The following is a 12500-nucleotide window of genomic DNA, read 5'->3' as shown; positions in this document are numbered from 1 at the left end:
AATGTTGTGGACGATTAGATGCTTCCTGAAGTTAGAGGTATTTCCTGTCTTGTCTTGTCAAATTACCTTGTCGCACACATTGCACCTAACACTACCAGTGTGTGTCGCTTTTGTGAAATGGAGCCAGACCTTAGACCGCCGCTTCGCCATTTTTCACGTCTGAACAAGTGCGAACTGCGGCGCGAGCCGACACATACAATTTGTTTTCTTACCTCAGCCAGTCAGTGGCCACGTTAGATTTTAGAACAGGTAGTGATAGGATGATGAGAGACAGATAAAAATTTAATAAATAAATAAAATAAAAATGTTTTTTGGTTTAATACATTTTTTAGTATCGAAAACAGGGATCGAATGTTTTAAGATCTTTCGATGCCTCGATACCTAGCAGTGTTTCGGTCGATACCACAAAGGTATCGAATTTCGATACCCAGCCCTATCCGCAAGTGCCTTTCCACATCCTGTCCACTCAGAAATGCTTTCATGCCCACGGTACTATAGCCTGGAGCAGACGCCAGAGGGTGGCACAATCAAATACCTTGCCCAAAACCTGCTCTTTCACAACTAATGAAGGCATATTTGAGGAGCACAACGTCACAAGAGAGACCGTCTGGGTTCTCAGCCTGTATTGAGCCGATGGGTGCAGAGATTCAAACAGTGTTAAACAGGACGTTGCGCAGAAGAATGTGGGAGACGAGCTCATATCACATAACAGCCTAATAAACACATGTAGAAAGTAGCTCCTGACAGTATCTAGGACTTCTATGTAGCCTACAGGAGACGTTTTTTTGTTTTGTACTTTTCTTTTACAGAACATATATGTTGTGTGAACCGTTCCGCAAACTTTTCATAATAGGCTACTGTAAGACAAATATTCTACACCTTAATGTTACAAATAATGTTACAAAACATACTGAGACACTGGTTTGTATTTGTCAGTGATGCCCGTTGCTAATCTAAAAATAAACATGTTTTAAAAAAGCATGAAATGAACTCGATGTATCCCATATCCCTCTATTATACATTAACAGTGATTACGTGTGTGTGTGTGTGTGTGTGTGTGTGTATTTTCTCTTGTCTCACTGTTTTAAGGAGCAGACAGCTGCTTTCCTTGCATGAGGGATGTTCTGTCATGGCGCTGACATGGCTCCTGGCGTTGTTCTTAGCATGGCGTGTTGTGCAGGAGCAGACAGGGAGGGAGGCTGTGAGGAAGGCTGTGATTGGGAAATCTTTTCTTAGCGGCTTCAGAAGTCACGCTAGAGCCCCCCCCCCCCTCCTGTTCCCTGACATCCGTGACAGCCGCTGTAGCTGTCACACTGTGAACTGAACTGAGCATCCACCCCCGCATCCCCTCCCCCCTCTCCTCCTCTCTTCTCCTCTCCTCTCCCCCTCCTCTCTCTCCCCTCCTCCTCTCCCTAAGACTCCCTTTGTGATAGAAGGAAGAGAAAGCAGAACTCAAATGAGACAAAACAGAGAAAAAATAAGCCCATCAAAAGTTACAGAATAAGACAGAGATAGAGATAGAGAGAAAGAGAGAGAGAGAGAGAGAAAGAGAGTGAGGTAGGGAGGGACGAGTCAACCCATCTTTAAGATTGAAGACCTGGACTGATCTCTCTCCTCCCTCCCTCTCTCTCTCTCTCTCTCTCTGTCTCTCTCTCTCTCTGTGTCTCTCTCTCTCTCTCTCTCTCTCTCTCTTTCTGTCTGTGGTTGTGGTGCTCTAGTAAATCCTTTCTGTGGCCGTGGTGGAGCCAGGTGGGCTCTCTCCGACTCAGACTGCGTTATCTCTGCTGTCCAGTCCCTTCCGTAAGCCCCGGCCAGCCAGTCCAAACCCTGCTGTAAGCCTGTCCAGACCCTGGGGGAGTCAGCCTGCCCAGAACAGCCCTCCACACCGACAGGCTAACGGCCTGGACCCTGCCGTGCTCCAGCGCTGGCCCCTCCAGGCATGTCCAGAGTCTCTGGACCAGATACAAAGATTCGACGTACAGTACAGTGCCTCAGATAGCACTGCAGGATATTAAGATGTTAATACTGGCTTTCCAGAATAGGTAGTAGCCTATAGCTACATGCTGATAGTATACCTGACAGAAATATAGAATAACTGAGAGAATATATTGATATAATACTGACTTTGATAGATAATGACCATGTAGCGCTAGGCCTACTACATACATTAATTCATAATACAACAAACAATTGCTTTAGTATCTTCTATTAAGCAGTTTGATTCAAATGTTTTTTTTACAAGTTCAAATGGAAAAATGAAATACAAATCAAACGGTCCTCAGGACGGCGCTTGATGTTGGGTTTGGATTGATTGACGCACGTTGTTCTCATCAACTCAGGAGTTTGCCTGCTGGCTGTGTTGACTTCTGTTTGAGGACAAAGTATTATGCTCTTTCTCTCCCTCCCATTCTATCTCTCTCTCTCTCTTCCCCCTCTCTCTCTCCCCTCCCAATTCAATTCAACATGCTTTATTGGCATGAATGTCAGGTGAACAGTATTGACAATATTGACAAAGCGTCAAGAATACAAGGCGAGGCAGACACCTTCTCACGGTGCCCTCCGTCAGTAGCTGCGATTAACCACCATAAGCGAAGCAAAGTCTGCCAACGGAGGGCCCCCACCCGGGCTGGCGTTCGGCTGCCAACCCAGGATTCTGCAGCTGAACACCGAAGGGCTCACCCCCAGTAAGACCGACGTCATCGAGCACCTGGCCTGCACCACCAAGGCCCTCGTCATCCTCCTCCAGGAGACCCACTGCATAACTGCAGATAAGATCGTTCTCCCAGATGTCTCTCTAGCTGGGTCTATCCTAAGCAAGAAACATGGCCTCGCTACGTTCGTGAATCAAAGGTTGAACTCGACTCTCGTCGACCAATCCCCGACTGGCTCGGAGATTGAGTGGTTGTGCGTGGATGTTGCCGGTCTACAAGCCTCCGCCCTTGCGAATCACACCAGCGTATCTCCCAGTCTTCCCCCACCCCTGCCTCTATGTTGGCAACTTCAATTGCCAGCATGAGGATTGGGGGTTCAGCACCAATACATCCGACAGAGAAAACCTGGCTGCTTGGGCAGCGAACAACAGCCTGGCCCTGTTGTACGACCCCAAGGGCGCAGCCAGCTTTGTCTCAGGTCGCTGGAAAACTGGGACGAATCCTGACTTGGCATTCGCAAGCGTCGGTGTTGATAACCGGCTCCCTGATAGACACGTGCTAGGAAAGTTCCCGCGGTCCCAACATCGATCATCGCTGATAACCATGCCTAAACCCGTCCTCGTCCCGAGCGAGCCGGTGAAGCGATGGAACTTCCGAAAGGCCAACTGGAAACGCTACCGCCTCCTTACCCATAGATCCACAAGGTGCCTCCCACCACCTAACACCAACAACGTGGATGAGTCGTATCGGGAACTCTGCGGCATTCTGGGTAAAGCGGCCAACAAATCCATCTCCGCTGCACAGGAACCACAGCACGTCTCGCCTGCCGGGCCGCGGAGCCTAACCACCTGCTACATGACAGGCTCACTGCAACAGCAGAGCCTCCCCGGCGACTTAAGTCGAGACACTCTTTTGTGCCTAATCTCCTGAAGCAATGTAGAGATCGTAACATCTGTCCTCACCCAGGCTCGGGGTGGTAAAAGGATATCCCCTCGGCCCGGCAGGGGGGGTACACAACCTCAAAACCCACACGAAAAAGAAGAATACAATTCAATAATGACATGGGAAAACAAATTAAGTATGCAATAGGTAGGATCATACAATAGGTCAATAAAGTGACAATTAACAAAACATATATACATATATATACAAAATCTAATGTATTAAGCTCCATATGTAAAATAAATAAATCCATAAATGAACAAACAAACAAAAAAGATCCCCATGCAGTGGAGGAGTAAAGGAGAAGGCAGAGTGAGTTGAGGGGAGATGAACTACAGCTGTTATGTGTTGTTGTGCTGGTTTTCTCTGAGGCTGTGACATCTCTCACATATCTGGCTGCTTCTATAGCACTGACACTAGAATCAAGTACAGTATGTGTTGCATTTTAGTCTGGTCAGAGTATCAAAGTGTTTTGAGTTTACATTTAATTTTTGTAAAGAACTTTGTTCTAATTTCCTCATTGTAGAAATGTTGTGTCTCAAGCTCTCTCTCTCTATGGGCAGAGCTGACTCAGTCTGTCTTCTCTAGGCAGCCAGGTCTGTCTGTGTGGGCCAGTCTCTATGGCCAGGCTGTGATCACTGAGTCTGTCAATGTCTTTCTCAGTTTTGGATCAGTAATAGTGGTCAGATAATATGCCACTGTGTACTCTTGATTTAGGGTCAAATATAATTCTTATTTACTTTCAATTTTTGTGGCCTTTTTCCAATAAGTAATATAGTTTTGTTTTTGTTTGGTGATAATTTGTCTGAGGGCTGTGCTGAGGCAGGGGAGGGTCAGAGGTCAGTCTCATTACATTACATTACATTACAGTCATTTAGCAGACGCTTTTATCCAAAGCGACTAACAATAATTGCATTTAACGTAGGAAGAGCCAATGTACTACTACTTGCCAGAACTCACAAGTGCATCTTCTTTCTAAAACAAACAAGTGACTAAGAGCATAATCTAGTGCTGAAGGCAAAGTGCAAGAATCACAATCTAAAGTACAGTGCAATATAATATAATAAGTGCTTAGGTGGGAGGATTGTTGTAGTACTTCTTGAAGAGATGAGTTTTGAGCCTGCGACGAAAGATGGGCAGCGACTCTGCTGTCCTGACATCAGTGGGCAGCTCATTCCACCACTGCGGGGCCAGGACAGAGAAGAGCCGTGACCGTGTCGATCGACCGCAGGAGCCTCGGAGTGACGGGGCAACCAGTCGCCCTGAGGTAGCAGAGCGTAGTGGTCGGGAGGGGATGTAAGGTTTGACCATGGCCTGGAGGTAGGAGGGGGCTGTTCCTTTCATTGCCCTGTAGGTTAGCGCCAGAGTTTTAAACTGGATGCGAGCCGCTACAGGGAGCCAGTGTAGGGAACGGAGGAGGGAAGTTGTGTGGGAGAATTTGGGGTGGTTGAACACCAGGCGAGCAGCAGCTTTCTGGACAAGTTCCAGAGGTTTAATGGCTGACGCTGGTGCCCCCGCGAGGAGGGAGTTGCAGTAGTCCAGGCGGGAGATGACCAGGGCCTGGATGAGTACCTGCGCCGTTTCATTAGTGAGGAAAGGGCGAATCCTCCTGATGTTGTAGAGCATGAATCTGCAGGAACGTGTGACGGATGTGACATGTGAGGAAAATGACAGTTGGTCATCCAGGGTCACACCCAGATTCCTCGCAGTCCGAGTCGGGGTCACCACTGTGTCTTCAATGGTGATGGCCAGGTCCCGGTGCGGACAGCCCTTCCCCGGGAGGAACAGCAGCTCAGTCTTGTCCAGATTGAGCTTGAGGTGATGTGTCGTCATCCACTCCGAAATGTCAGCCAAGCACCCAGCTATGCGTGTCTCCACTTCTGTATCAGAAGGGGGAAATGACAGAACCAGTTGGGTGTCATCGGCATAGCAGTGATAGGAGAAGCCATGCGAGCGAATGACAGAGCCCAGAGATGTAGTGTAGAGGGAAAACAGGAGAGGACCCAGGACAGACCCTTGTGGAACCCCCGTAGTCAGACTACGCGGTTCCGACGTCGACCCTCTCCATGTCACCTGGTAGGAGCGGCCCGTCAGGTAGGATGCAAACAGGGAGTGTGCAGAGCCATCGATGCCTTTCTCCTCGAGGGTGGAGAGGAGGATCTGGTGGTCTACCGTATCAAATGCTGCTGACAGGTCTAGGAGTATCAGGACAGAGGAGAGAGAGTTCGCTCTAGCGGCATGGAGTGACTCTGTTACTGCAAGGAGGGCGGTCTCTGTCGAGTGGCCAGCCTTGAACCCGGATTGGTGGGGATCTAGGAGGTCGTTCTGGTGGAGGTACGAAGACAGTTGGTTATAGATAGCACGTTCAAGTGTTTTGGATAGAAAGGATAGAAGGGAAACCGGTCTGTAGTTTTTGACATCAGAGGGGTCGAGAGATGGTTTCTTTAGGAGGGGGGTGACTCTGGCAGTCTTGAAAGCAGAGGGAAAACATCCTGAAACAAGAGATGCATTGATGAGGTGGGTTAGGAAGGGAAGGAGTTCGGGTGCAACAGACTGAAGGAGAGTCGAGGGAACAGGGTCTAGGGAGCACGTGGTGGGGCGGTTAGATGTTACAAGGTTGAGGGCCTTGTTGGGGGAGAGGGGAGAAAAGTGGGATAAGGTGGGGCGTGGAGAGGAGGGGGGGAGCAGGGAGTGGAGAGAGGGTGGGGATGGGGGGGTGAGTTTCGTGCATGGAGCGTTGACCGGGGGAGGGGGGAAAGAGGATCTGATATCGTTAACTTTCTTGTCAAAGAAGTTTGCGAAATCATCAGGGAGAAGGGAGGAGTTGGGAGTAGGAGGTGGGGGCTGGAGTAGTGAAGAGAAGGTTTCAAAGAGTTTTTTAGGATTGGAAGCAGAGGTTAGGATTTTAGAGCGGAAGAAAGCAGCTTTAGCAGCAGACAGAGAGGAGGAGAATGTGGAAAGAAGAGATTGGAAATTAAGAAGGTCCTCTGGGAGCTTGCCTTTCCTCCATTTGCGCTCAGCTATTCTCAGGCTCCGTCTATCAGTACGCACTGAGTCCGACAGCCATGGGGCAGGTGGAGTTGGGCGTGCAGGCCTGGAGGTGAGGGGACAGAGATTGTCCAGAGAAGAGGAAAGAGTAGAGAGGAGAAGATCAGTGGCAGTATCAGAGGGTAGGAGAGAGAAGGATTCAGGGGCGGGGAGGGCGGAGGTGACAGTAGAGGAAAGGTCAGTAGGGGAGAGCGAGCGGAGATGGCTACGGGCGGTAACCATGTGGGTAGGAGGAGGAGTTACAGGGGAAGAGGGGATGGAGAGGGAGTAGGACATGAAATAGTGGTCAGAGAGATGGAGGGGAGTGACAGAGAGGTTAGGGGTGGAACAGTGTCTAGTGAAGATGAGATCCAGCTGGTTGCCGGCTTTGTGAGTGGGAGGAGAAGAAGAGAGGTGAAGATCGAAGGAGGAGAGGAAGGAGAGGAAAGGTTCCAATTTCTCACTCTGGATGTTGAAGTCCCCGAGAAGGATGAGTGCGGACCCATCATCTGGGAAGTGCGAAACTAGTGTATCGAGCTCCTCTAGGAATTCACCAAGAGGACCTGGTGGGCGATACACAACAGCAATGGTGAGCTTGATTGGATACATGACAGAGACAGCATGGAATTCAAAAGAGGGAGGGGAGAACTGTGGGATGGAGACGAGTGAGTATTTCCATGTTGGTAAAATGAGCAGGCCAGTACCACCACCTCGCCTCGCAGCTCTGGGAGTGTGGGAGAAAGAATACACATCTGACAGGGCTGCGGGTTTGGCAGTGTTCTCTGGTGTGATCCATGTCTCGGTGAGAGCAAGGAAGGTGAGGGAGAGCAAGGACGCATAGCCTGAGATAAAATCAGCTTTGGGCACCGCCGACTGGCAATTCCAAAGTCCCCCTGTCACCACTTGCTCTCTATGAGTTGAGACAGTCGGATAGATGAGGTTAGAGGGGTTACGGAGTCTGGGGGTGACCCAGTGTCTGCGTGACCCCCGGAGAGGGAACACAACAGGAATTGGATGCAAACACATAATGGTAACAAAACAGGTACTGAGGTAAATGTAGATGTACTACCTTCCTGACAGTCTTACTTGACAAAGTCGCTCTTGAATAAGTCGCCCGGTGCCTTTGACCGCCCTAGCCTTCGGTCGCACGCCGGAGGGAGCTGTCGCCTTCCCGCTGTCGCCGTCTAAGCCGTCAATGCTTAAGGCCTGTTACTGCTGATTGCTAATCGTCTGCCAGGAGAGTAGGGCACTCCCTCAGCCCACTCAACAGGGCAATTAGTCTAGCTCAGGCCGAAACTAACTCTCACAATAACCTTGAATAACAAAGCAGTTTCACCACAACACTGATGACTTAGCACTAGCTATTAGAGAAACCAAAATATACTTATGTTTCTAGTTCAGTCTAGTAGCTCCAAGTTCCTTCCAGGGGTTAAAGCAGTCTCAGGACTCTTCTCTATTAGGGGCGGGTCAGAGGTCAGTCTCAGGACTCTTCTCTATCAGGGGCGGGTCAGAGGTCAGTCTCAGGACTCTTCTCTATCAGGGGAGGGTCAGAGGTCAGTCTCAGGACTCTTCTCTATCAGGGGCGGGTCAGAGGTCAGTCTCAGGACTCTTCTCTATCAGGGGAGGGTCAGAGGTCAGTCTCAGGACTCTTCTCTATCAGGGGCGGGTCAGAGGTCAGTCTCAGGACTCTTCTCTATCAGGGGCGGGTCAGAGGTCAGTCTCAGGACTCTTCTCTATCAGGGGAGGGTCAGAGGTCAGTCTCAGGACTCTTCTCTATCAGGGGAGGGTCAGAGGTCAGTCTCAGGACTCTTCTCTATCAGGGGAGGGTCAGAGGTCAGCCTCAGGACTCTTCTCTATCAGGGGAGGGTCAGAGGTCAGTCTCAGGACTCTTCTCTATCAGGGGAGGGTCAGAGGTCAGTCTCAGGACCAGCTGGCTGAGGGGACTCCTCTCTATGTTCTCCTCTTGGCTTTGTAAGGTGTGTTGATGGTAGGCGGGGGGGGGGGTTCACTAGTTTTGAGATGAATATAAAATGTGATGTCTCTTTTTGAATTTCAATTAGAAGAGGGAATTGGCCAAGTTCCACTCTGCAGGATTTTTTCTTTGGACTTCAGAATTCAGTGTGAAGGGTTTCAATTTGATGTTTGTCCCAATTAGAACATTCCTGGTTAGCCAATGGACCCAACACCTCATTACCATACAGCGCAATTGGTTGAATTACTAATTTGAACATTTGAATTGGAATGTTAATGTGAATTGATTTTCGGGTGGCATACAATAGCCCTTCTTGCCTTTTGCCTTAGGTCATTCATGGCCGTATTGAAGCTCCCTGTAGAGCTGAGTTTCAATCCTAAATATGTGTGTGTGTGTGTGTGTGTGTGTGTGTGTGTGTGTGTGTGTTCTATGGCGGTGGAGCCAAGTATAAACTGAAGTTTGTTTCCCTGACAGCTGGTCTTGGTGTTTGTCATGCTGTCTGCCAGGGCCCAGGTCTGCAGGTGATCTGGGAGCGGCTGTGGTTCCTGGAGGTGGACAGCAGCACCAGGTCATCTGCATACAGGAGACATTTGGTCTCTGTGTTGTTGAGGGTGAGGCGGGGAGCTCCTGAGTCTTCCAATGTTTTTGCCTATTTGTTTATACAGCAAATATTCAATAGTGTCTAAGACTGTTGCCTTGCATCGCTCCTCTCTCTCTCTTTCTCTCTCTCTCTCTCTCTCTCTCTCTCCCACACACACACACACACACACACACACACACACACACACACACACACACACACACACACACACACACACACACACACACACACACACACACACACACACACACTCCCAGTTTAAATCTTCTTAGTCTTATATAAATCTTGAGGTAGGACCAGAATAGAGAGTAGGCCTCCATCTCACCCTACTCAGCCTCAGACAGAAAATGCACTTTCATTTCCCATGATCACAGCTGAAAAAAAAACTACAACTGTCCACAGAGGATCAGAGGATGTGACTGCCTCCATTTTAAGCCTGTGACTTTAGCTTTCTATTTATTTTATATATTTTTGGTTCCCCGTCGTCTCCGGTGCAAATATCAAATAGAGAACTTCAGTCTCGCACTGCGTTTGTTTCCTAGCAACCGATGTCACTAGCCCTAGAGTTTCTGAGATCTCCCTGAGAAGGTTCCTTTATTCAACTTCCTTAATAACCAGCCAGACACCGTCTCAACAGCTGCCACTTACCGCCTGGCCCTCATTAGATTTCCCTGGGGGACTTTTTAAAGGTCCCCAATTATACTCCTTTTCATCAAGTATAGGTCTCTGGGGTCCCCAAAAACATGCCATTGAATATTCCTGCTGAAAATGCCACTCGGATTAAGCATTCTGGCATTCCTTGTCTGTTTCAGTCTGGATGCGACGTTTCTGTCTGTAGCTTTACATGCCCCCCCCCACACACACGCACGCACGCACGCACGCAGGCACACACACACACACACACACACACACACACACACACACACACACACTCACACACACACACACACACACACACACACACACACACACACACACACACACACACACACACACACACACACACACACACACACACACACACACACACTCTGTTGTGCCTCCAGAACTTCAAACAATGCAAATGCAGCAGGGTGTTTCTGAATGGCTAGTTAACTTTTTTTTCCCAGTTAGGGGCGGTATAATTCTAATGAATCCTGTCCTGACATCAGGGGACAAATCTGATTGGCTTGTTGAATCACATGTTTTCTATTTGGCTGCCCACACACAAAAAACTGACTGGGTGTTCATATTTTACTGTGTGTGTTAGTAGGCGTTAGGCGTGCTAGTAGGAGTCTTTGTGCATTTGTGCTGTGAAAGGCGCTATATAAATAAAACTTACTTACTTACTTACTTTCATAATGGGGGACCTTTAAAGGCTGAGTATTCTTTGGTAGGAGGAGACTACTGGCAGACTTACTATGATAATACTGAACCCATTAAGTCCAGTGTGGAATGCACAGTGTTGTACTGTTCAGGACTATAATAGGTTTTCTGAATAGAGTCTGTTGGTCTGAAAGTCTAACCGTGTAGAGCTGAATGATGATGGACCGTCCACCTGCGTCCCGTCACCTGGACAGAATCCACCACCGCTCTGAGCATTCTGGCTTATTCAGTCACAAACATCTTCACAAGATAATCCTAAATCCACATTTGTGTTTGATTTAGACAAGAGACATCAATACAGGCCTTTAAAGTAGGCCTGTGGTCGCCATGTGGACGATTGTGATTGGTTTAATAAATACAGCGTATCCCCACCCCCTATCCCTGAGTCCAGCCATACCTTTCTCCAGCGCTGGGTCAGCATAAACCAAGTGTGGAGGTCTGGCTATGTGAGACTAGCTGGACAGTAACCATGTGATCATCCAGCGTGAGTGAGTGGCCTGATTGTGACTCTTAACGTGGTGTTTCTCCCTGTTGGGCGGGGCTGTCCTGACGAGGACAGGGTGTGCTGGTACCGAGCCCATCCTGTCAGAGCCCATTACTTCCCCCTGGCGGGTTGTGACACTAGATATCATTCTCCTCCAGGTCAGAGCAGCCAGACAGGACATCAGATCTGTCCTTCTCTCTCACCTTCCGTCTCCTCCACTTCCTGATAAGAGCGCCGTCCTATCTGGTCCACGTGGAGGAGGTGGAGAGACAGAGATATGAAATGTGTCACAGACCTCTTGACGTGACGGCTAAGTGTCTGTGGAGGATGGGATGGAGGAGGATAAAGAAGGTTTATTTTGCTCGACTTGAACAATGAACAATGGATTATCTGACTCTCCCCCTCTCCTCTTCTCCCCTCTCCCTCCCTCCCACATCCTCTCCTCCTTCTCTCCCCCCACCCCTCCCTCCTCTCCTCTTCTCCCCTCTCCCTCCCTCCCCCTCCTCTCCTCCTTCATTCCCCCCACCCCTCCCTCCTCTCCTCTTCTCCCCTCTCCCTCCCTCTCCCCTCGCCTTCTCCCTACTGTCTCCCCCCCCTCCTCACTCCTTCTCTCCTCTCCCACTCCCCTCTCTTCCTCCATCCTCTCTCCCCCACCCCTCCTTCCCTCCCCTCCCCCCTTCTTCTCTCCCCCCACCCCTCCCTCCTCTCCTCCTTCTCTCTCCCCCTCCCCCAGGGGAGCTGTGGCGTCTGGAGGACGACGTCGAGGGTGAGGAGGCGGCGGCGTGTCGGCCGTGGCTCCGCCCCCAGTCGCCCTTCTCCCACTTCCGGGCGCGCGCCGCCTACCTGCGAAAGAGCGTCTCCGTGGACGACCACCTGGGCATGGGCATGGACTACGCGGCAGCGGCGGCGACGGAGGTCAGAGGTCAGCGCGGCAGCGGCAAGGCCAAGCTGAAGAGGAAGTTCGTAAGTGCTTTATTACACCTCGTCTGCTGTTGTTCCTCGCACCCGGGCGACGCCGCTTCCTGGACCTGAGGCCCAGGCTTGTGAGACCGCTCTGTCCAGATCTGTACTGGCGCTGGGGGGGGGTTCTGGACCTGAGGCCCAGGCTTGTGAGACCGCTCTGTCCAGATCTGTACTGGCGCTGGGGGGGGGGGGTTCTGGCCCTGAGGCCCAGGCTTGTGAGACCGCTCTGTCCAGATCTGTACTGGGGGGGGGGGAGGTTTGGAGGGTTATGGGGGGCGGTGGTCTGACCTGGGCTGTTTTAGAAGCTGCTGTTCTACTTTGATGCCCCTGCACGCCACACAGTGGTATCCCTCCGCTTTGCTCGGAAGTGCCGTCATGGAGATGCGCGGTATGACAGCACGTATCCCATAATAACAATGTTCTCTTTAGTTTCCTCTGAAATACTGGCGCATGGCGACGGGAGATTCAGGCCAGGCTGGCGTCTTAGATCAGAGG

At 50.2% G+C, this 12500-nt stretch overlaps 1 protein-coding gene across 1 annotated transcript in view; it reads left to right on the top strand.

Moving 5' to 3' along the window:
- Window positions 1-12500, top strand: part of ankfn1b (ankyrin repeat and fibronectin type III domain containing 1b) — a gene marked incomplete at both ends in the record, with an annotated part of 96828 nt that overhangs the window by 18851 nt on the left and 65477 nt on the right. The window contains one exon of the mRNA XM_084456021.1: window positions 11776-12009. Coding sequence (XP_084312147.1) covers window positions 11776-12009 — 234 coding nt within the window. The remainder of the gene's footprint in view (window positions 1-11775; window positions 12010-12500) is intronic.

This window comes from Borostomias antarcticus (genome assembly GCF_949987555.1).
Source record: "Borostomias antarcticus genome assembly, chromosome: 22".
NCBI classification, from domain to species: Eukaryota; Metazoa; Chordata; class Actinopteri; order Stomiiformes; family Stomiidae; genus Borostomias; species Borostomias antarcticus.
Note: the sequence above shows the minus strand (reverse complement) of the source record. Positions and strands in the feature narration are given on the sequence as shown.